Below are 24,851 nucleotides of genomic sequence, written 5' to 3' on the forward strand. Positions count from 1 at the left end.
ACCAAGGCTGCCTGGCTAACAAACAAGCAAACAAAACCCCAACAAGAACAAAGGAAACATGAAACCAGTCAGACCAACAGATTCAGACCAGAAAATCCCCATTAACATTGTTTGAGCCCTATACTTGCTGGATAGGGGCAGCGGTCCAGGCCTGAATCCTTCATAAACTCTCTTGAATGCACTGCAGGAATGCATAAACCGATTTCACTTAGCGCTGGGCCTAAATAAACTGGATCCAACTTCTCAGGCTGGACTTCTTCCAGCTTCGGGACACCTTCTCCCAGCATCCCTCTCTAGGGACAACTGGGAAAAATCAAAGGCTGAGACGGGGAAATGCGAGGGCTTCGGAGGGACATACCCTCTCCCCAGGCCCAGGTCGCTCCATCCCTGCTGGGGCCTCAGGGCTCATGTCTGGGATTTCCCCACCTTTGCAGGGCAGGAGCGGCTCCTCTCCGGCGGAGAAGGAGACAGGGCCAGCTCCTCTCCCCATTCCCCTCTCCCGGACCGGAGGAGCAGGAAGCGGCGGCTCCTTCGGCCACCCAGGCAGCAGCCACAGCGGGGAGTGCGCGGCGCGGGGACATTAAAGAGGGGCAATGGCTGCCGACCCCAGGGAGCTGCGGCTGGGCAGCCTCCCCATCTTTACCCGTGACGACTTCGAGGGCGACTGGCGCCTAGTGGCCAGCGGCGGCTTCAGCCGGGTGTTCCAGGCGCGGCACAGGCGCTGGCGGACGGAGTACGCCATCAAGTGCGCCCCCTGCCTCCCGCCGGACGCCGCCAGGTACTGCCAGCCACGCCCTCCCCTTTCTCGGAGGAAAAACTGAGGACTGGCAAGCTTTGGGCCCAGGGAGCTTGCGAGGATGGAGTGGGCTGAGTTTGGGGCTGAGGACTGTGCCCCGCGGTATTTCTGAATTCCATCCGGTAGCCTGAGCCTCCCAGGCACACCCATACCTGTCTCCCTAACCAAAATAGAGTTGGCACACAATACCTGTTTGTAGACTCAACAGAGGTCAAAGGCAAGCGGGAACTACCTACCAAAGACGCCTTTATCCCATCTGACCTTCCGAACTTGTCCTGCCTCCTTCCATCCTTCTCTCCAGCGCCTTCGTCCCCCGGTGTCCTGTGGCAATAACTGCTCTTGACCGCTCTCTGCCATCCTCCTACCCACCCCAGCTCTCAGGGCAGGGCTGAGCATCCTGGGAGGCTGTGGCACTTTGCTCAGATTTGCAGGGAATCATGTTCTCTCTTCCCGCGGTGGCGGGAGGGAGGAGGCCCCTCCCAACCAGCGCAGGCTGAGGAGGTCGGGGGATGGAGACTGCCCGGCCTCATGGCCTGTCCAGGCCCTTGGAGGGTCAAGTCTGGAGTTCTCTCATCTCTGTTTTTGTTTTTGTCCCTTGCTGTCATCATGCGCACTACAGCCACGCCTTGACATACCCCTATTTTTTCTCTTCCTCTTTCCTACTGTTTCCATTATTCTCTGTCTTCCCACTGATTTGGGATCCAGTCTCATTCCCACTGGAGTTGCATATACTAGCTGTGTGCTTGCACCTTGCAGCCATGAAGAAGACACTCGGGATGTTAAACCTGAGCATGATAACCATGTCCTCCTCCCAAGGCTCTGGGACATCAATTAGAGAGTCTGGGATGTGGGCCTCTCTGACTGGCATCTGGCTTGGATGCTATCTGTGGTTCTCTAGGATTACCATGCAAACTCTTAAGACACAGCCTCAGGTGCCACACACTCAGTTTCCAGGCCTTCCCCCACCTTCTGAGGAGAGGAAAAATGAGATCGCCTAAGGCCCGCTCACCTTCCTCCCTCAACATCTGCCTGTTGGTTTTGGAGGAGGGTCAGATTATGCTAGGATTTGTCTAAATCATTTATAGCCTTTTGAATATAGAATGAAAGGAAACAGATGGCAGTGACATGATTACGCTGTGAGACATTGATGCTAACTCCTGCGGCTTTCCCTTCCCAAGTTCTGGGAATTCCCTGGGTGGAGGGGGTAAGATAATTAATGGTAATTAAGGCTTAGTATGTGTGGATTACTATACTAGGAGCTTTACGTGCATTACTTTACTAGATCCTCTTTCCAGCTATTCATTCATTCATCCACTTGACAAATGCTTACTGCTCTTCTACTATGTGTCAGGCACTGTTCTACACCCTGGGATTAAAGATGAATGCAACAGATGTGTCCTTTCTTTCCGGGAGCTTGCAGCCTAGGGGGAGGAAGACATTAACCAGATAACCCCACATGTAAATGTAAATGTGCTACTGTGAGAAGCTTAAGAAGGGGAGATTTGTGGTTCTAGGAGAGCTCGTTAATAGAAAGTTTGACTGAGATCAGAAAAGGCTTCCTTGAAGAAGTTACACTACAGTCGAAATGTGAAGAATGAGTATAAGTTAAGTAGGTGAGGAGGAGAAAGTTTTCCAAGAACAGACAACAGAGTGTGCAAAGAATTTGTGGCAAGAGGGGCATGGTAAATACAAAGATGGGAAAAGGCCATGACGGCTGGAGTTGGGAGAGTAAAAGAGCAGTGGAAAACCACTGAGCATTTACAACCAGGTAGCGGTGGTGATAATGGGAGAGATTAATCAGAATTGCAGTATGGAGAATGCATTGGGAGGGGTAGAGTGGATTCTGGTCAAGTTAGGAGATTGTCATCTTCATTCTGACAAGAGATGGATAATAGGGGCTAGACTGGAGAGTTGGTAGTGGAGATAGGAAAGGAATGGGTCAAGCCATATTTAGAAGGTAAAAATCCACCTGACTTGGTGCTGGATTAGTCATGGGGAGGATCATGATGAGGAAGAGGGGTATTAAAGCTAACTTGATGTCTGGCTTGCCCAAAGGAATGGAGGGTCCACTAAAATGTCCACTCCATGAGAGTGTCTATTTTGGTCACAGCTCTGTCTCCTGTGCCTGGCACATAGTTGGTGTTCAATAAATATTTATTGAATGGCAGTGTTGACAATTAACGAAGAGACTATGAAAAGAGGCCTAGGCTTGGAGAGGAAGATCATGAGTTCAGCTTTGTATCTGTTGAGTTTCAGATGCATTTAAACAGCCAAGAAGAGTTGTCAAGTGGACATCAGAGTAAAGGTTGGTGCTAACAACATGAAAACTTGGGAGTCATTTGTTATAAGTGGTCATTAAAACTAGGGCATCAGGCTGGGCCTGGTGGCTCACGCCTGTAATCCCAGCACTTCGAGAGGCCAAGGCTGGTGGATCACCTGAGGTCAGGCAAGACCAGCCTGACCAATATTGTGAAACCCCATCTCTACTAAAAATACATAAATTAGCTGGGCGTGATGGTGGGCACCTGTAGTCCCAGCTACTCAGGAGGCTGAGACAGGAGTATTGCTTGAACCCAGGAGGCAGAGGTTGCAGTGAGCCAAGATCATGCCATTGCACTCCAGCCTGGGCAACAAAAGTGAGACTTGGTCTCAAAAAAAACAACAAAAAAAACAAAACAAAGCAAAAAAAAGGCATGGATGAGATGCATTCATTCCAAGCACTATGTGAAAAAAAACAAAGCCCCTGCCCTCATGAAGCTTATAATCTAAAGGAGGAAGACAAAATAAACAGCAAATGAATAATAAACTTTTTAGCTATAGCACTCATGACCACCTGACAGTTCCTGATTAAAATATCTAAGAAGGGTTGAGAAGTCTGATTTCCCAAGAAATGGTTTGGTCTAAAAATATTAATGCCAGGGCCCTCTGTGTATGGGGAAGATAAGAATTGGAATGGGGTTGCTTTTTTATGTAGACTTCTCTGTGAAATCCATACTAATTAGGTACCATTTGAGTAGAGATTTGAAGGAAATGAAGGGGTAATCCATGTGGCTCTGTTAGGGAGGAGTGTTCTAGGCAGAGGAAACAGCAGGTGCAAAGGTCCTGAGGTAGGACCACACTGGGCATGGTGGAGGAACAGTGGGAAGCCCGTATGCCAGGGGCACAGTGAGAGGAGGGTGATTAGGAAAGGAGGTCAGCAAGCTATGCCTGGCATTGGGGACAAATCTTGTAGGACTTTGTTGGCCATGAAAGAACTTTGGCTTTTACTGTGAATGAGGAGAGCCACTGGAGAAGGGTGGTGACATGTTGTGACTTAGATTTTAAAATATGACTTTGGCTGCTGGGTTGAGAACAGATTGTGGAGAGGAAGTGGGAGAAACAGAGTCCAATTAGGAGGCTTGGGCTGAGATGCACCTTGGGGGAGAGGTGGTGAGAAGTGGTCAGCTTGTTGCTCAAAAGTACTTTGAAGGTGGAGCTGGCAGGATTTGCAAAGACTTGGCTGTGGGAAGTGAGAGAAGAAAGGAGTCGAAGATGACACCAGGGTCCTATTCTGAGGACTAGAAGGACAGAGGCCCCATTCACTGAAATGATGAAAACTAGAGGAAGAGCAGGTTTCAGGGGAAAATCAGGAGGTTAGCTTTAGACGTATTTAGTATTGAAGATCCAACTGGAGATGTTGAGATTGACTAGAGAAAGATTACAGAGGGAGAAGAGCAGAGAAGAAGGGCTTGGACCAAGCCCCGTGGCCAAGTAACACAATATGAGCCTACAAAGAAAACAGAGAGGAAGTGACCAGAAAGGTAGGAGAAAAGCAGGAGAATGTTGACACGTGGCTCAAGTAACGAAGTTTCAAGAAAAAGAGTGAGAGATCTGAACTATACACTGAGAACTGAAAATTGTTGGTTAGATATAGAAATATAGAGGCTGTTGGTGACCTTAGCCACAGGTGTTCAGGGAAGTGCAGGTACCAGAAACTAGACGAAAGTGAGTGAAGCAAGATGATGAAGAGGAGAGACAGCAGTAAATGCTCTCAAGACTTCTGGGTAGGAAGCTATGAAAGAACTGTGCAAGGCAGTTACAATTATTCCCAGTTTTTAGTTTAGAAACTGAGGCCCAGAGGATTCACTTGCCCAGGGTCATACAGATAATAAGGGGTGAAACTGGGATTTGAAATCAGGGCAGTGTGATCTCCACATCCCATGCTTTTTTCCATGTCATGGCAGATGTCACTGGTTCCTGTTAACCCAAGAGGATGAGAGAAGACAGATTAAAAATATCACAGAGGTGGAGAAGGGATCTCTGGCACAAGTGAACAAGAACAGGAGAAACCTACACTAGCCAACCTGTCCAGATGCCAGGAAGAGCATGTGGTTTTTCCTGAAGGTTGGGGCTCTCCACCTGGCTTCCCAGGGAGACCCCGGGAGCACATTGCCAGCAGGCTCTGACTACAGCACCATCACAGTTTTGCAAATACTGTGCTCTCAAATATGTCATTTCTCCTTAATCCCCATCCCCGCAATCCCAAAATAATCTATAACAATTTTCATATTTACTGTTCTGTGGGCACATACAGTGAAATGAGAAACAGAGTTTGCAAATGCTTATTTTGTAAGGCCTTCCCTTAAGTGTTGACTTCTGTTCCAATTCAACAAAGATGTATTGTGCAGTGCACGGCAATGCACTTTGGGAATTATAAAGATGAATAATTACAGTTCATCCATAAAATGGAATAGTGTGCAGCCACTAAAGATCATGTTTTGGAAGAACAGCAATGTGGGCTCGTGCTCCACATACTACATGATCCAAAAGGAAAGGGCAGAAAGAAGGAGTGAAAGGGAGGGAGAAAGGGAAAGAGGTATCTTGAAGGTGGATAGTAAAAGGATATACTAAAGTATCAACAGAGGCTAGCTCTGGAAGGTTGCATCCCTGGTAACTTATTTTTCTTTTATATAGCTCTCTATATTCCCTATGTTTCCTACAAGGTATATGTATTACTTCCATAATTTAAATGGTAATAAGTGATGTTTTGAAGCAGATGCATGAGGCATCATGTTGTTCCTCCAGGGGCTCAAAATCTACCAGGGGAGTTAAACTTAGAAATAAGCACCAAGAATAAACGGCAAACTGTGATACGTGCTTTTTTGTGGCCACCTTTGCAGAATGGACTGGCTCCTAAACCTGCAAACTCCTTTACTTCCTGCCTTGTTGCTGCTGTACTGTAATCTAAGCTGCCTGCTAAGTATCGCTTCATGTCCCTCTTTCCTCTTCCACTACCTTGCAAGCTTCTGAGGCTTCTCTGGGTCCCCACAGTCAGGCATCATGGCTAGTTTATGTGTTCTGCTGGTTGCTGTAGTAATGAATGGGTCACCCCCTTCCATATCTTGCTCCCCCTCTCCATAGCTCTGATGTGAATTACCTCGTTGAAGAAGCTGCCAAAATGGAGAAGATCAAGTTTCAGCACATTGTGTCCATCTACGGGGTGTGCAAGCAGCCCCTGGGTATTGTGATGGAGTTTATGGCCAACGGCTCCCTGGAGAAGATGTTGTCCACCCACAGCCTCTGCTGGAAGCTCAGGTTCTGCATCATCCATGAGCCTAGCTTGGCCATGAACTTCCTGCACAGCATTAAGCCGCCTCTGCTCCACCTGGACCTCAAGCCGGGCAACATCCTCCTGGACAGCAACGTGCATGTCAAAGTAAGGGCTCTGGCCAATCCTCTGCTCCCTTTCACTTGAGGGTTTCCTCCAGGTGAGCAGAATTATCCACCTGCTTGACCGGCCTGTCAAAGGTTTTAAGCAGTTCTCTTCATGGACAAATTCTAAAGGCAGGGATCATACTGCAACAGAGATGGCTAAGCAGTGAAATTTGGGGCATGAGGCTGGATATCAGGATGCCTATAATAACCGTCTTTGGACTCAGTTTCCCATTTCTTTTTTTTTTTTTTGAGACGGGGTCTTGCTCTGTTGCCCAGGCTGGAGTGCAATGGCGCAATCTCGGCTCACTGCAAGCTCCACCTCCCGGATTCACGCCATTCTCCTGCCTCAGCCTCTCCGAGTAGCTGGGACTACAGGCGCCCGCCACCATGCCTGGCTAATTTTTTGTATTTTTTAGTAGAGACGGGGTTTCACCGTGGTCTCGATCTCCTGACCTCGTGATCGACCCGCCTCGGCCTCCCAAAGTGCTGGGATTACAAGCGTGAGCCACTGCGCCCGGCCTCAGTTTCCCATTTCTAAATTGGATAGAATAATCTCTATTTCCTCGCACTTTTATTTGGATGGAGACGTGTGTAAATGAGACAATCCCTAAGAAAGGTTGTAATGGGCATTCCTTCACTTCCTAAAACCCTTTTCTGCCCCAGGACCTTTGCAGCTTCTGTTTCCCCACTCCCGTCTATTTACCTAGCGAAGGTCTACTCACTATTCAGCTTAACCATCACCTCCTCAGGGAGCTCTTCCCTGATCTACTCCAGTAGGTCCCCATTATATACCTTCACTGTACCTCTGATTCTCCATATTACTAACCCCAACATAGGTATATAATCATTAGTGAAACACTTTCATTAATGGCTGGACCCACTATTTGAATAAGTATTTACGAGGATATGGAGTGTGCGTGTTGGCAGGGGGTGTCTCATTTTTCTTATCTGCTGCCCAGTCCTTGGTCCACAGCCTTCCTGGCCCTCAATGCATGGCCAACTTGACAAGCGAATGACTCAATGGATGGGAGCAAAGGGAAGATAAATGTCCATGGTGTATTTCAGGGCCCCTGGAGGTGAAATGAATAATTCACCAAAGGTGGCAACTTCATTCATAGTCTCTGGATAATGGTAACACCTACCACATCCTAACTACATGCCAGGCACTGTTTAAGTGCTTTTTGCATGGCGCCTCATTTAGTGCTCACAATAGCACTATGAGTTAAATGCTCATATTACTTCTACTTTACAGATGAAGAAACTGAGGCTCTGAGAAGATAAGTAATTTGGCCAAGATCATCCAGACACTAAGTGGTAGTGCTAGGAGGGAGTGTCATAGAAAACCACTACTCTACCCTGAAACAGGCAGATAGCAGGAGGGGTGAGAAGCCATAGCCGTTTTCTGGTCATGAGGCTCTATCATGGCCTTATCCCTGCCCCAGCTTTCTCCCAGATTTCAGACTTCGGCCTGTCCAAGTGGATGGAACAGTCCACCCTGATGCAGTACGAGAGGTCGGCTCTGCGGGGCACGATCAGCTACATTCCCCCTGAGATGTTCCTGGAGAGTAACAAGGCCCCAGGGCCTAAATATGATGTGTACAGCTGAGAAGGAGACCTGGCGTGACGCCACACACCCAGCAGGCAGTTTGCTGCCACCACCCTGCCTGGCCTCTATGGCCCAAAGGGCAGAGCAGTGCGGGCATGGCGTCTGGCCCAAGGCGGAGGACTCTGGCTAGAGAGGCGGAGGGCTGGGGAGGACTCTGGCTGGAGAGGCGGAGGGCTGGGGAGGACTCTGGCTGGAGAGGTGGAGGGCTGGGGAGGACTCTGGCTGGAGAGGTGGAGGGCTGGGGAGTACTTTGGCTGGTGAGGCTTGCCTGGGACTGTGTGAACCGTAGCCCCCGACCCTGCCACCTCGGGCTGGGGTGATCTTGGATGTTCAGAAAGCGTTCTCTGCATCCACAGCTTTGCGATTGTCATCTGGGAGCTACTCACTCGGAAGAAACCACACTCAGGTAAGCAGGCGGCTGTGGCTGTGTGTCGGGGGCAGGAGGGCCCCTGGGATGGGCTCCTGGAAGGGGCTGTGGGAGGACTGAGGGTTGAGAGGTGGGGCAAGTTGCAGGTTTGTGTGGAACTGTATTCTCTTCAGGGATTCCTCTCCTCACCCTCCTTCCTTCCTGCCTCTATTTCTAGAGCTCACGTCACAGCTAAAGGAAAGGAAAGGTCAGCCCAGCCCCCAGCCCATGCTTTGTGGCTCTAACTTCCTTGCTTCTAAAGTGCCCTTTCTGCCTTCTCATACCCCTGTCCCCTGCCACCTAGATGCCAGGTAAAGAGACTGCAGGAAACTTGGGCAACCTTGCAACCTTGAGAGTCAGAACCTTTACCTAGGCCTGCCCATCAGCCCTGCTGCCTTTGGACAGCACAGACCTGCAATGTGGGCTCATGTCTAGTCTTGACCTGGGAGGTGGCTGGAGCCGGACCAGAGAGACTCGGCTGCTCAACACAGAACCTCAAGTGGTTGAAAGTCTAGCTGTTTACTCACCAAGCATTTGTGGCGCCCCCACTGTGTCCATGCCCTGTTGGGATCCTCAGAGCCCCCGCCTTCCTCCCCAGCTCCCCTCCAGCCCTACCTCTCAGCACCCACATAGCCTGAGCCTCCCTTTGCAGGGTTCAACATGATGATGATTATTATCCGAGTGCTGGCAGGGATGCGGCCCTCCCTACAGCCTGTCTCTGACCAATGGCCAAGTGAGGCCCAGCAGATGGTGGACCTGATGAAACGCTACTGGGACCAGGACCCCAAGAAGAGGCCGTGCTTTCTAGGTGCTCGTCCAGTGCCCCCTACCCAGGGACTGGGAGCTGGGCAGGGCCAGGAGGGAAGATGACTGGGCACTCCTGAGAGCTATGCAGAGAGACACTTTTGGCACTATGGCCTAGAAGGACTTTTTTTTTTTTTTTCAGAGACATGGTCTCTGTGGTCCAGGCTGGAGTGTGGTGGTGTGATCATACTTCACCAAAAGCTCGAACTCCTAGGCTCAAGAGGCCCTCCCGTTTCAGCCTCCTGAGTAACCAGAACAACAAGCACACCACCATGCCTGGCTAATTTTTAGATTTTTTTTTAAGAGATGGGGGTTTCACTATATTATTCAGCCTTTTCTCAAACTCCTGGTCTCAAGTGATCCTCTTGCCTCATCCTCCCAAAGTGCTGGGATTACAGGTGTGAACCACTGTACCTGGCCTAGATGGACTTTTTGAGGCAGGATCTGCATCACAGGGCTGGGAAGGCAGCACTGGGGGCCAGGACTAGCTGAGGATGGGCTCTGGGCTGTGTGTGTGTGTAAATGCATGTCCCTGTGGGAGGTGGAGTAGAAAACCCTCGGTGCCAAAAGGCAGAAGCCACTGCATCTGGGCCTGGCCCTGTCACCAAGCTCTCCAGCAGCCTTGGGTCCTTTCAGAGCTACTGTTTCCTCATTTGTAAAATGTTTCCAGGCCAGAGATCACAGGCCAACGATGGCCCATCAGGTCATCCAGTCCTTTGGGCACTGTGAAAATGCACCCGTGTGTAAGTGTGAGCATCTTAGAGATCACCTAACCTTGCCCCCTCATTCTGTGAGAAAGGACCCTGATAACTCAGAGGGTCAGTGACTTGCTGAAGGTGCCCCACCACGACCCAGGTTTCCTGCCTTCTTGTGCATGTATATGAACATATGTGAGCCTGGGAATTGATTTTGGGAGACGGGAATGTTAGGGTATCTAAAAGAGGGAGGGTACTGTGGGCCAGCCCGTTGCTTCCTTTCCTGTCTTTTTCCCACTCATGGAGCAGACATTACCATCGAGACAGACATACTGCTGTCACTGCTGCAGAGTCCTGTGGCAGTACCAGAGAGCGAGGCCCTGGCCAAGAAGGTGTCTTGCAAGCTGTTGCTGTACCAGCCCCGGGAGGTGAGTGTGTGGGCTGGGCAGTCCTTACGGTCGTGGTGAGCTGGAGCCCACTGTGTGGACTGTTGTGATCTCTGGCCAGACACTGAGCACTCATGCACAGCCCAGCTCGGGGCTACCTCCATCCAGAGGGGACACCTTTCCCTAATTTGCATGAAGGTGCTCCAAGGGATAGTGGCGGCCGGAGCACAGGGCCCCTGGGAAGGATGTACCTTCTCTCTCATGTTTGGGACCAAGCTGACTCCTGTCCTGCAGAGGAAGGCCCGGCTCTCTCAAGCTTTCATGCTGTGGGTGTCAACGTCATCCCCCTGCTCTACTGTCCCTACTCTAACATGGGAACCAGCCATGAGTTAGCATGGGGCTCCCCCGGCTGAACTCACAGATCCACCCTGAAGTTCACACGGCCCAAGGGGAAGGCAAGGCCCTGAGCTGCCTCTTTCTGGAGGGTTTCTCCAGCTCAGCGTTTTCCTCTAGACAGCTGGGGATAGTCATGGCAAAGGATAAAAGTTTCCCAGGATAGGGTGGGATGTGAGTCCTGACAGTGACCAGGAAGGCTGGAGAGAGGGAAGGAAGGGAGGAGGGCACAGGCTAGAACTGCGCCACTGATCTCCATCCCGCCTGCTGGTTATGCCTCCCTAGGTTAATGAGGACATCAGCCAGGAACTGATGGACAGTGGTGAGTGTGGGTGCCACGGGTGGGACCAGAGAACTCACAGCAGAGAAAATGGAGTCAAACCACACCCTTTCCCCATCCCCTGGCCTCCAACTTATCCCCAGGCCTGTCACACATCCAGGGTTTGGGTGCCCTTTTCCAGCACCCAGCTGTATGTTCAGAAAGCACACGCCCTCGGGGAGCCTGGCCGCCTCCCTTTCAAGTCTGTGTCCTTGCAAGACCGGATTTTCCCTTTCCTGACCTGAAAGGTGGAGCATTGGTTCTCAAGGCTGGCCGCATGTTAGAATTGCGTGGGAAATTTAAAAAAAAAAAAAAAAAAAAAAAAAAAGGCTTTGCCTTGGGCACACCCTAGACTAATTAAACCAGAATCTGTGAGGGTTAGGCCTGGGTAGTGATCATTTTTGTCATTTTAATTCTAATACTCCACTGGGTAGAGCAGAAGGATGTTGATCCTTAAGACCTCAGAGGGGAGTTTAGATCATAGAGCTCCAACCACAAGTTTATTTCCAACTTAGAATTGCTTACTTCCCCTCAGGTCCTCCGCTGAAAGTTTTTACCTATATAATTTGTCCTGCCAATGGTAGAATGAACTGATCATTGTTTGTCCCCTCTTTGCTGATCCAGATATGGAAGCTCAAAGAGGCAGTGAATTGGCTAAGGTCGGGGGATGCTGAGGGGTGAAATCAGGATTTGCACTCAGGCCACCTGAGCCCACTGCTCTTTCTGCCTCACCTGTAAGGAAAGGACTGCAGGACTCAGCTCTCCAGGATGACGGAGACTGAACTTGAATAGTAAGTTATGGCTGTGTAAAGAGCCATGCTTAGGAAAGGCATTGCCCTTACTGCTGTAGCCTCTGTTCCTGGATGGTACTTCCAGGAGGTAGGGGGATGGCCATGATGACTTCCGGACAGGTCACAGGTCTTTTTTTTTCTGCCCCATCGTTCTCCCAGCAGACTCAGGAAACTACCTGAAGCGGGCCCTTCAGCTCTCTGACCGTGAGAATTTGGTCCCGAGAGATGAGGAACTGTGCATCTATGAGAACAAGGTCACCCCCCTCCACTTCCTGGTGGCCCAGGGCAGTGTGGAGCAGGTGAGGTTGCTGCTGGCCCATGAGGTAGACGTGGACTGCCAGACAGCCTCTGGATACACGCCCCTCCTGATCGCTGCCCAGGACCAGCAACCCGACCTCTGTGCCCTGCTTTTGGCACATGGTGCCGATGCCAACCTAGTGGATGAGGACGGCTGGGCCCCGCTGCACTTTGCAGCCCAGAATGGGGATGACTGCACTGCACACCTGCTCCTGGACCACGGGGCCTGTGTGGATGCCCAGCAACATGAAGGGTGGACCCCTCTTCACCTGGCTGCACAGAATAACTTTGAGAATGTGGCACGGCTTCTGGTCTCCTGTCAGGCTGACCCCAAACTGAATGAGGCTGAGGGCAAGACCCCCCTCCATGTGGCCGCCTACTTTGGCCATATTAGCCTGGTCAAGCTGCTGACCAGCCAAGGGGCTGAGTTGGACGCTCAGCAGAGAAACCTGAGAACACCACTGCACCTGGCAGTAGAGCGGGGCAAAGTGAGGGCCATCCAGCACCTGCTGAAGAGTGGAGCGGCCCCTGATGCCCTTGACCAGAGCAGTTACGGCCCACTGCACACTGCAGCTGCCAGGGGCAAATACCTGATCTGCAAGATGCTGCTCAGGTACGGAGCCAGCCTTGAGCTGCCCATCCACCAGGGCTGGACACCCCTGCATCTAGCAGCCTACAAGGGCCACCTGGAGATCATCCATCTGCTGGCAGAGAGCCACGCAAACATGGGTGCTCTCGGAGCTATGAACCGGACTCCCCTGCACCTAGCTGCACGCCACGGGGAGGAGGCGGTGGTGTTAGCGCTGCTGCAGTGTGGGGCTGACCCTAATTCTGCAGAGCAGTCACGCTGGACAGCCCTCCACCTGGCGGTCCAGAGGGGCACCTTCCTGAGTGTCATCAACCTCCTGGAACATCACGCAAATGTCCACGCCCGCAACAAGGTGGGCTGGACACCTGCCCACCTGGCCGCCCTCAAGGGCAACACAGCAATCCTCAAAGTGCTGGTCAAGGCAGGCGCCCAGCTGGACATCCAGGATGGAGTGAGCTGCACACCCCTGCAACTGGCCCTCTGCAGCTGAAAGCAGGGCATCCTGTCCTTCCTAGAGGGCAAGGAGCTGTCAGTGTCCACTCTGGGTGGTTCTGAGCCGGGAGCCCAGACGGAAATTTAGACAACTTGGCCAGGCGTGGTGGCTCACGTCTGTAATCCCAGCACTTTGGGAGGCTGAGGCAGGCAGATCACCCGAGATCAAGAGTTTGAGGCCAGCCTGGCCAACATGGTGAAACCCTGTCTCTACTAAAAATACAAAATTTAGCTGGGTGTGGTGGCACGTGCCTGTAATCCCAGCTACTAGGGAGGCTGAGGCAGGAGAATTCCTTGAACCCAGGAGGCAGAGGTTGCAGTGAGCCGAGATCGCACCACTGCACTCCAGCCTGGGCGACAGAACGAGACTCCAGATAAAAAAAAAAAAGAAAGAAAGAAAGAAAGAAATTTATACTACTTGGGGCCTCTTGCCTGGATGGAGTAGGAATTGGTGAAAGTGCAGCTGGGCTTCTGGCAGGGCATCTTCCCCGTCTGCAGTCTTCACCTGCCCCTTCCACCTTGAGAGGAGACAGGAACCTGGGTGATGGCGGCATGGGGAGAGGTATCACTGTGGCTGTAGCTGAGGAAGGGGCTCTGGCTTGGAGAGCTGCCTTCAACACATCCTCCAGTCACTTCCAACAGACCCCAGGCCTCCTCCTCCTCCTTTATGGGGACGCAAGCTCCCCACATGAATCCCCTCTCCAGTCCAAGACACCTACCACCTTTTGCCACTCGCTTCTGAGTTCACAGGGGCCCTTGCATCCTAGCAGACCCCCTCTGAAGATAGGGGGAGGCACAGCGGTGAGGGAAGCAGCATCCCCCCATCTCATGTCTTGTGTTCTTGGCTCCTTACCTCAGGCTGGGGCGGGAGAGCCAGACACATGTGCTTTGCTCAAGGGGCAGAAGCTAAAAGTTCAAAGAAGGTTTCTGCTCGCTATTTAAAGTCCCAGCCAGCTACCTGTTGCCACACTGACCACAACTGTTCAGTGCCCCTGGTTCCAATGCCTAGGTCTCCCCCTCATGGCATTTTGGGGATATAGGAAGGGTGCACTCTAACTGTGGATAAGTCACCCTATGTGAGATATGAGGTCCCTGGTCACCAGCACCACCCTTCACCCTTCATCGTGTCCAGTTTTATGGCCAGATTTCAAACTCTGAAGTCAAGAAAACTGAGGCTCTGAGTCTCCTGTTTAGAGATGGATTGGCCTGTGGAACCAAGTTGCATATAGAGGCCAGTAGCGTTAGTATGGTGTGCTTGTGTGTGTATGCGATTTGTCTAATGTAGCGTGTATGTGTGTGCATATGTGTGTGTGAGTTCACATAAAGGCAGGAGGCAGAGGCAGCAGAGGGAGTTGGAGGGGGTGATGACGGTGAGGGGTGGGTTGTCTGGATTCAGTATGGAGCTTGCAGGGCTCACTTTTGTGACCACACCCAGGCCACCCATCAGCTGTCCTGTCCTGTTCTGTCCTGTCCTGCTGGTTGTGGCTGGAGATGTTCACGCTAACTTTATGTGACCAGGGCCCTAGTTCAGCTTCCAGGAGAGCAGCCAACAATTTGGAGGGAGTAGGGACAGGATGAGTGTCCTGGGGTCCTATCCTGCTCCTTCTGTCTCCCTACACTGCTGGTCAGCACAGTAGAAGCAGCCCCTCCCACTCAAGAATGTTTTGCGATTGTCAGAGAAAAGGAATCATCTGTCCCAACTATTGGTCAGCTCTCAGCCAAGCTAATTGGCAGGCCTGCCTCTGCATGTCATTCTCCCGGGCTAGGCACTCCAGTCTGGGCATGGGGCCAGCAGCCAGCAGCCTGGCATCAGCATGGGGTGAGAGAGGTGGGGCAGAGGAAATGTGTTGCCCACGTGCAATCCTGTTGAATTAACAAGTCCCTTTCAGCAGAGCTAGCAGCTTTGTGTCCTCCATCCTTTGGCCTCTGTACCACAGCTCCAGCCTGTTGGGCCCTGGGCCCTTTACCACTGCCTTGCCATAGCTTATGGCCACCATGGAAAGTCAGATGTGAGCCCAGGATGCTGGAGTATGTCCTAGAGCCATGGTTGTAAACTGAGCCTGCACATTAAAATCTCTTGGGCGAGGGGCTTTTAAAATATACCAATGCCTGGCCCTACCCTCAACCATTTAAACCAGAACCTCCAGGGTAAAACCTGGTGTGAGCATCCTTAACAATTCCCAGGTGATTCTGAAGAGCACCAGGGCTGAGAAGCATCGGAGCGTCCCATGGTTTCTCTCTGTGCCTTTCCTTAGAATAATCTTGCAGACATCAGTGGCCAGCAGCTTGGGTGTCAGAGGTCTTTTTCTCTCCCATTTGGACTCCTGAGGACTGGGTGCAGGGAGCACTCAGCTGACTGTTCCATCCTCCTACTCCCTGCTAGCTGCCCAGCTCAATCTCTTTAGTCTCACTGAGACTAAGCCTTAGGCAAAATTTGTAGTTAAAGATTCCCCTAGGAGCTCTATCTTTCCCAGAACATGCGGGAGCAAGAGGAGGGAAGTGGCGGAGGCATAGGGCTGTTTGCTTCTCTTGGCACTCTGAAGTCTCCCACCAGTGTCTGCCAGGATCCTATCTGCCCTCCCAGATCTAACTCCAAATCTAGGACTCTACGAGAGCCAGAGAAGGCTCTGGAGCTACATACTTCCAGCCAGGGTTGCTCAGATTCATCAGTGGGAGTGATCAGGAGGGAACCCAAGGGGGAGAAGAGTGACTTGCTGATCCTATTGGAAAGAGCTGAGAACTGAGAAAAGGCCTTGAAAAAAAGAGTTAGAAAAAGTAGATGATCCTTTTGCACCTAGTGTCCAATGAATGGTAGGGATGCTGTGGAGATGTGGACAGGACTGTCCCTGGGAATCATTTCAGCTCTGGTGATCCTGAGTCTAGGCAGAGATTCTCACACCCCTGCTTCCTCCACTTCCTTCCTCTAAGAGATAACTCTTAGAGGTGACTTCAGGCCAGCCCTGGCCAACATGGCCCCTCATTGCCTACCAGTGTCCTCTTCTGCCCTGTCAAGCCACTCCTAGCCAGACACAGACACACACACAAACACACACGGTATCCACCTTGAGTCCCATTTCAACACAGCTGCCTTCTAGAGCTTCCCTAGGGAAGTTTAAAATTGGGTTTGAATGAGGCCCTTGAAATTCCCAAGGAGAGGGTCTCCAGTAGAAGTTCAAGCCCTATTTAGGGGAGATTGGGGATTGGGGGAAAAGAGCTCCCCAATTTCTTACTGGGCATCTCCACTTGGAGGGAGAAGAGAATGCTCAGTTTGGGACAATTTTTGAGTTGAAGGGACCTTCAACTCAAAAATTGTCCCAAACTGAGCATTCTCTTCTCCCTCCACAAGCCTGACTTCACCCTTTCTACCCTATTTTAGTTGAAGGTATCCGAACTCCTAACTTAGGAGCCATTGTGGACCAGCACTGGGAGGATGGAAGCCTTCTACATCCACACTGCTCAGTAGGGTAGCCGCCAGTCACAGGTGCTGCTGAGCACTTGAAATGTGGCTAGTGTGACCAAGGAATCTGGTTTTTTTGTATTTCAATAAATTAAATGTGGGTGTCTAGCCACATGGGGACAGTGGACAGCACAGTCTATACCTGTCTCGCCTCCTCCAGGCAGTTGCCATGTTGCGTGGGGTCGATCAGGAAAGGTTTTCCTGGAAGATGCGTATGTTGAATGAGGACAAGGACAGGACAGAAGAGGAGCAAAGCCTGGACTGGATAGAAGGGGAGAGGATCGGCTGGGGAATGTGAAAGAGACACAGCTGCTATGGGGAGCAGAGAGTGGCCAGCCGAAGGAGGGACAGTGCTGTTGAGGTGCGGGTGGGGGAGGTGCGTATTCAATGGAGAGACCTGAATGTCCATTCTGATTTGGGAGCTCCCACACAGGATGAGGGACAGTTGGGAGCTGCTGTCAGTTTCCCAGCAGAAGAAGGATGCAATCAGAACACGCCATGCATCCTAAAGACCTCTTCAGCTGTGTGCAGGACGAGGAAATGGGGGACAGTGGTGGGAGATGGGGACCCTGCCCTATGGGGCTTCAGAGCAAGGCTCACCTGGCTTGGCGTCCCAATTCTGCCTTTTGCTAGCTGTGGACTTTACCCAGATTTTCCAGGCTTCGGCATCTGTATTTATAACAGATTTGTTATATAGGGGATGCAATTAGATCACGCCTATCTCCAGCACGCATTGGTACTCACCGTCACTTCTCTCCTCTTCCGGCTTTCTGTTCCTGTCCTTTCTCACCAGTGTTACTCAGGTAACCCCCTCATTACCCTTTACCCATATGACAGCCTCCTTTCCCATCCTAAACTGTGCTTGAACCAATCCAGCCCATCTCAAGGAGGACATTCCTGGGTCCTGGGAGATGGCATCCCCTAGCCTAGCCATCCCCAGAGATGCAGATAGCCCAGATTGTTCCAACTGGATCCCTTCTGGTGCTGGGAGATGGAAGCTGTTGGTGGAACCCTCCGGTTATGAGGCTGGGAATTCTAAAAGAGCAGGGAGGCTTGGCAAGCTGTCTCCACAGCAAAGTGTAGGGCAGAGGCCCAAACGCGCTGCCGCGACTGTCTTGAAGGGAGGCAGGACTGCGGGGATCAGCAGAAAACTCCTCAGGGCTGAAAAGGGCTATGGGAAATTAGGAGACTGGGGAGACCGTGTCCCTCTCCAAAGCCAACCTGAGGGCACTGAGCCCCAGGAAGAGAATGATACTGGGCAGGGCTGAGAAGGGGAGGAAACAGGGCTCCAGACCTGTGGCAGGGAGGAGAGGAAGGAGGGAGCCCCAGGACTTCCTGAACACACAGATGGCAGCTCTGGGGTGATCTTGTGTTCAGGAACATTCCTTTCCTGATGCCCCCTGCGCTTACCTATAGAACACATCTCACCAATACGTGAGGGCCTTCAGTGAGTTAGGGCTCCTGCCCACTCTGAAACCCAGCCAGCCTTGCTGCAGCACCCACCAGCCCCAGACCCCTCTTCCTGCTAGTGCTGTGTCCTCTCCTTCCACCAGTGCCTACTGGGATCCGATCTGCCCTTCCAGATCCAACTTGCCTGTCCCTGCCCACGAAGACGTCTCTGCTTGGCCCCTGGAGATGCTCACTCCTTCCTCAGGGGCATTCTGTCCCGATGCCCAGTGCAGTGAGGTTGACAGAGCTGCTGTCGGGTCCACCTTCCTTGCTCATTGCATGCCACGTCACCACGCCCTACTTGTTTCTGTGTTCCATCCAGTCCTCTCTTAGTGCCCTGGTGTCTGGAGCTCAGAGGGTGCTTCCTCCCTGCTCGCTGAATCAGATTACAGGCAGCAGGGGTTTTTGCTGTAAGGTAATGTAAGGGACAGAGGGCAGGAACCAGGCTGGGCTGAGGTCAGGGAGGGAAACTGTGGGGGGCTGGGTCTAGTGTACCCGGACAGGCAGACCTGGGTGCGTGTCTTCGCTGAGCCATTTACTAGTTGCAGATCTCAGGTTGCTAAAACTATCTTAGCTTGATGGTATCATGTAGCAGCAATAATGTTTATCTCTGGGTCATCGTAAGAATTAAACCTGATGCCCTGCCAGTCAGAGGGCAAGGCAGTTAATAAGCACTCAACACATTCATTTCTTGCAGTTCCTCCTAATTCAGAGGAAGGTTTCTCTTGCAATAAGTCATAGACAGCCCATCCCTTGGGAGGCTTTTGCAAGAATGCTCTTAGAAGCCTCTGCCCATTTTCCTTTGCCGATACATTCAGGAAAGGAAAAGGAGACTCTCCTTCAGTGCCTTGGTGTGGGCTGAGACACTGAGGCCCCCTGGGAAACACCTACGGATCAGGTCAGTTACAGGGCAAGGGCTAGCCCCACTAGGCAGTCATGCCTCCTCTACCCAGAGCCTGGGTCAGGTCTGTGCCATCAGCTCTGGGAGAAAACCAACAAGGGACTTGTCTCCTCCAGGGCAGTGTCCTGCCTCTCTTGCCCCTCCCATGCTTTCCCCTGCCCTGGATGCAGCACAGAGCCTGGCCCCCAAATGACCCTCCCAACTTACACACTTCTGGGGCAACAGGACAGAGTGTTTGGAGTTGGGCCTGATCAGGAAAATCCAGAAGGTATGGATGGCCCAGCTTTGTCTCTGCACAGTCTGTGGCCCCAGGCCCTGCCCCTCCCATTCCTGGAATGGCACCACCTCACCCGCTTCCTGATAGCATTCGTTCACTTCCTGTGCAGCTCTGGCTCCCCCTGGCCCTGGGGTGCCAGGGAGGTGGCCCCCTCTCCCTGGCCTCACACGCAGCTCTGGGTGTCAGAAGCCAGGTATGAAAGTGGGAGAAAGCTACATGCAAGTGGAGCGGTCATGCAGCACTTCCTATGAACTTGGGGTTGTCTCTGGCTCCAGTTGGGAGTGAAAGGTCTCTCCACATCCCTCCTTGCCATTCCCTCTCCTCCGCCTCTCTGGGCCTCTGCTCCAATGAGGCCTTATTTGCCAAGTAGCAGAACTGTGATGAGAGAGGAAGCAGGAAGCTGTTCCTACCAGGTACCCCCTTCCCACGTCCCCTCTAAGCCCACAAAGCCAGGGTAGGTCTCCCCACTCCAAAGATGGTCCACTCTCCCCCCACCAGCTTCCTGCTTCCCCTGCACTCCCAGAAACTAGTGTAGCAGAGCCAGGGGCCACCTGGTTGGCAGAGAGGACCCTCCGGCACACAGATGCCCAGACTGGCCCTCTCACTCCTGAAGCCCCACTAATAACTGCTCTGCCCCCACCACCTACCCACTTGCTCCCTGGAGCAGCCCAAGTTCTGTTTACACGCACCCCAGGCTGTTACCCTACAGGTCTGGTCCAAAACAGGTATTCTTTCTCTTTTAAAAAAGTCTTCTGACCATCCTAGCCTCTTTCAACTGCACTCACGCTGGTCAGAAGCCTGGGCTGGAATGGACAGTGCAAGATGTAGAATCAGAAGATCTAGCCTGAAAGGGAAACTGCCCCTTCTGTATGAGAGGCTTCTCCTCTGTAATGGAGACGATAAGAATGCCCCTCACTCCAGGGGGTTAGGAGAAGAACATGCCATCAGGGAGGGCAAAGCCCGCAGAGAGGGCCCTGTGCAGATGGAAGCTAAAGTTGCACACTCAGCCCAGGTCCTGGGACCCAGGAGGGCAGTGAGCCAGTGGGACACACAGAAGGCTGGGCCACCAGGTAAAAGGAGCTATGCAGTCCCTGGGGACAGGGATGTTTTGGGAAGAGATTCCAGATAGGAGGGGATGCTGGAAATGCCCCCAAAGCAGGCCTGGCTTCAGTGTTCTTAGTTGCAGGCAACTGGCTATGCCTGTGCTGAGACCATCTGGAAAGCAGGATCTGTAGCTGCTTCTTTCAGGGCCTCCTGCTCCAGCCACGCAGGAAGTAGTGGTCCATGCTGTCAGTCTTCCTGCCCCTACTGATGCCCTACCTAATTGTTCAAGGCCAAGGCACACCAGGGCTGCTGTGTCACACGTCATCTAGGAGAAAGGTGCCTTGGAAGTGCGCATCGTGTGCCTGTGCTGTGTCTGCCCTCCCTGGGCTCTGCCTTGGGGGAAGCAGAGTCTCACATTGCTGTGATCCCACCAGACTGGACTCACGAAGGCAGGGCTGGTGACCATTCTTCACTGTTTTAATCCCAGCACCTCACCCAGGGCTTGGAGCACAAGAATTGCTCAATAAATATTCCCTGAGGAAGACAGCAGATAGGTGGATGAAGCAATGCAATTTCTTAGCCTGCTGGACAACTCATCTTCTAATTCCCAGGAGCTTTCCCCAGCCCAGGGCCACCTGAGAGTCCTTCAGGACCCAGGAGGAAGAACGATGGCCTGAAGCCTTGAAGAATTGAAGACTTGAAGACTTGCAGTCACCTCTGGGTCTGCCCCGTTGTGACTGTGTGATTTCCATTCCCATCGAAGATGACATATGCAAAGTGCCCCACTGCGCCTGGCCCTTAGGTGGTGATCCTGGGCTGTGCTCTAGGAAAGGGCAGCGCAGGGGACAAGGGTGCAGACTCTACCTGCTGTAAAGGTAAATGAATGATCCTTTGATTGAAAGGCACTCTACAGAGTGGCACAGGCACAGACAGAAAGCTAGGGAAAGGCAAAGAGGAGTGAAAACTGGAGGCTTCCTTTCCATCCTGCCGTCAAGAGCAAGAGACCATTGTCAGGACCTCTCTGGAGAGAATCAGAGCCTGGGCCACCCCCTTCCACCTTATGTTCCCGTGTCGTGTCGGGTCCTACTCCTCCCATTTCTTTGCCCCTGAAGTATGAGGGGGGGAGAAGGTGGAGCCCAGCCCTCCCCCTGCCCACTCTAGCTGTCAATCTGCTGTCTGGCAGAAAGACATGAAGCCTCGTGACAACTGTGGGCAACTTTCCCCTGCCCCGCCTCCCGCCCCTGCCCTGCCCTCTTCCCCTCTGCTCCCTGTCAATGCTCTTCTCACTCTGCTCTGGGTCTCCCTTCCCTCCCTCCCTCTCTCCCTCCCTCCCTTCCTTCTTCTTTCCTCTGCTTCTCTTTGTCATCTCCTCCAATCCTCACATCTGATAAGCCTGTATACCCTCATAAGATTTCTAATCATGGGATATACTTTGAAGTGTCCATCCAGGTCAAGATCTTTCACAGACTTTGAGCACGGTATGTGTGCAATGGGGATGGGTTGGGTCCCTGGGGCTTCTAGCCCCCTTGGGGACCTGATGCTTTCCCCAGGAGATGGTCACTGGGTCATTGGTCCCCCCGAGTTAGACTAGGGGCCTGTTTTGCTCACCTTCCAGAATCGAGGTGCTCCTGGGGACAGGAGCCTCTCCCAGGGCTTAGTGCTACCTTTAGGTTTAGGGAGAAGATCAAAGTCCATAATTAACTGTTCAGGGCAAGTTAAGTGCTCCAAACTTTGGTGCTAAAAATATTGTATTTAGCATGCAAATTACGCCCTGACAGCTCCCCAGCGCCTGAGCCCGTGGGTGCCAGCACCTTGTTTGTCATCACTGCGGTTATTCTCAAGGTGGTAAGAATATTCCTCCCTCACTGGGTTGATTTACGCTTCATTTGTAGAAAGCCAAGTTTCTGTTGTCGGGGCAGTACCAAGTTTTTGCCCCAGAAGGCTTGGAGCTAGGGACCAGCCTGGAGGCTGAGAGGAGGGAGAACTGTCCAGACCACAGTGGTCAGGGCCTTCCCTGCTTCTCCTAGCCTGCCCTAGAGGAAGGGGATCCTGACATGGGACAGAAGACAGGGCAAGGGACACAGGCAGACACAGGCAATGCCAGCGCATCCAAGGCCACCTTTTCCACAGAGCCTTCTCTGCCCTAGTGGGTGAGAGGGCAAAGGATGAGTCCTTCAAAGGAAGCAGGAGCTGCAACAGGGGAGGTGGAGCAGTGGGGGCGACCTGGCTTCCCTTGGGTTAGACCCTGCAGACACAGGGGTCTTGCTACACTTGAATGCCAAGCATGGAAGTGGCGCTGCTCCCTTCTACCCAGGGGTCCTGGAAGGTGACTCGTCAAAGTTTTATTAGTTTGGTGCATGGATAGTGATGTTACAGAGTCTAGGGCCCAGGGGCTCTCCCAAGCTGCAGCTTCCCCTCCTTCCTCAGGGCAGGGCCAGGCCAGGCCACATGGTTTTCAGCGCCTCTTAGCCATGGGCTCCTCTAAGGCAGAGGCAGTGGAAGGGAAGGGAAACAGGAGAGAGAAAAGGCCAGAAGGAATAGAAAAGGAAAGTGGTTTTGCGTCAGAGTGTGGCAGACGCAGCCCCTCAAAGAACCTCTGATGTCTCCTAGCCCAGGCCCAGATAGAGTTCCAGGGCCTGACCTCCCTGCCAGGCCCCAGGCTGGCCAGCATGTGCTGTGAGAAGGGATGCATTGCAGGGCCGTCAGAAGGCAGCAGGGAGGGCTAGGGCAAGGAGTTCCTCTCCCCATAGACCCTCCTGGGCCCTTCAAGATGAGGGCTCCTGTTCTCAGATCATGTGGAAACCACTTGGGGAGCTGTAACGGGGTGAGGCGGGTCCGGACTAGCCTGGAAAGTAGAGGTCCACATCGGGGTGTGGGAGGGAGCTAAGGTTTTTGGCTTGGGAATCTCTGGGGTCCATCCTGCAGTCTGGTATTTACATGGGTCTCCCAGGACTGAAGTTGCCTGGCTCCTCGGCAAGACAGCTTGCTTCCCTCCTGTGGGCCTTGCAGGGTGTGAACTGTCCATCTCTCCCCACCGCCTGCTCCACGCCAAGCCCCACAAACAGAAAAAACTCAGCCTCTGGGCCCTGACTCTGGCTCCAGCAACCCCAGAGCCCCAGAGGAAGGTCAAGGAAGGCGGCTGCATCTTTGGTGCCAAGGATAGGGGGCCTGGAGGTGGGAGGGGGGACTCTATGAGCTGCCCCTGAGCTGGGGGGCCCAGCCCCAGGGCTGGTACCATGCCCAGCTCACTAGCACTGCCCTGGCAGAGTGAGGGTGTGCGGGCAGTGAGGGGCACGGAGCCAAGCAAACACTGCAGGGCCTGCCGGGGTGAAGAGGAGGCCGATCCACCCAGGCCTTCCTGCCCACGGTTCACAGGGTGAGGCTGGCCGGCCCGGGCAGGGAGGTGGGAAGCAGGCTGCTGTGCAGGCAGGCAGCAGAGTCAGCAGTGGAGGATCTTCAGGAAGGCCTTGCGGAACTCAATGTTGAAGGTGGTGTAGATGATGGGGTTCACGGCGCTGTTGACATAGCCCAGCCACGTGAAGGCGCTGTACAGGACAGGCGGGATGTTGCAGTCACAGTGTATGTTCAGGATGTGTGTGATGAAGAAGGGCAGCCAGCAGATGATGAACACGCCTGGGGGAAAGGGCATGGTCAGGCTGGTCCCCAGGGCCGGGGAGGCACGGCTGGGAACACCCGCACCCAGTGCACCCCGGCTCATATGCCAAGACAGCGGGTTGTAGCCACAGCAGCACTGTAGGAGGAGTCCCAGTCTTGGATCCTAGACCTGCCTCTGATGCCCATTTGCAGTGAAGGATCCCTTCAGCTCCTTCAGCCTCACTTTCCTCATTTGTCCCTTTCCCACCTCCTAGGAAAGGGTACATGGTTTAACAATAAATCCAAAAGGTTACCATTCTGACCCAAGGTTAGCCAGTAGAAATGGAGATATCTACTCTACTTCCAGGTCATCTTTGAGGGCTATAGACCCATGCCACTTAGTTCGTATAGCATCCCCATGAGATACATAAGAAAAACACTCAGAACAGCTCTGCAATATACCCAAGGTCACTCACTCTTGAGCAGCGAAGCTGAGAGCTGAACTCCGGTCTATCCAGGTCCCCAAATGATCTTGCTCCAGCCTTCCCCCAATTTCCCCAGTCTTGGTGGGTATACCCTTGCTAGTTCCTGCCTTGAACCACGCCCTCTCACCCAGGGCGGCCACCTACCTGCTCTGCTCACCTAACTCAGGTGCACTTTTTCCAGGACCTCCTGCGCAGGTGTGATATTTAGCCTGGAAGCAGTGTGTACATGGAATGCCCTACAGGCACAGGAGGCATCCCTGGAGACTGCATGGTGTCTGGGAAGAGTAGGGCCACAGAGCTGAGCCCCTATGGACTGCAGCAGAGGGCCTGGCTCCAATCCTAGCCTACCACATCCCTGTCCCATGATCGTGAGTGG

At 52.7% G+C, this 24,851-nt stretch overlaps 2 protein-coding genes across 4 annotated transcripts in view; one reads left to right on the forward strand and one right to left on the reverse strand.

The window, feature by feature from the left end:
* Positions 1–593: 593 nt before the first annotated feature.
* ANKK1 (ankyrin repeat and kinase domain containing 1) lies at positions 594–13,356 on the forward strand. Its single transcript, XM_032168123.1, is given in 8 exon segments — positions 594–778; positions 6,197–6,491; positions 7,944–8,110; positions 8,453–8,502; positions 9,155–9,310; positions 10,311–10,429; positions 11,066–11,102; positions 12,053–13,356. Coding segments are annotated over 8 exon segments (2,313 nt in total).
* Positions 13,357–22,718: 9,362 nt separating this feature from the next.
* Positions 22,719–24,851, reverse strand: part of DRD2 (dopamine receptor D2) — a 65,683-nt gene continuing 63,550 nt past the window's right edge. For all 3 annotated transcript variants that reach the window (XM_032167435.2, XM_032167434.2, XM_058446523.1), the window contains one exon: positions 22,719–24,029. In XM_032167435.2, the coding sequence (XP_032023326.1) occupies positions 23,836–24,029 (194 nt within the window). In that variant the 3' untranslated portion in view covers positions 22,719–23,835. The remainder of the gene's footprint in view (positions 24,030–24,851) is intronic.

Source organism: Hylobates moloch, unplaced genomic scaffold, assembly GCF_009828535.3.
Source record: "Hylobates moloch isolate HMO894 unplaced genomic scaffold, HMol_V3 SCAFFOLD_11, whole genome shotgun sequence".
Taxonomy (NCBI): domain Eukaryota; kingdom Metazoa; phylum Chordata; class Mammalia; order Primates; family Hylobatidae; genus Hylobates; species Hylobates moloch.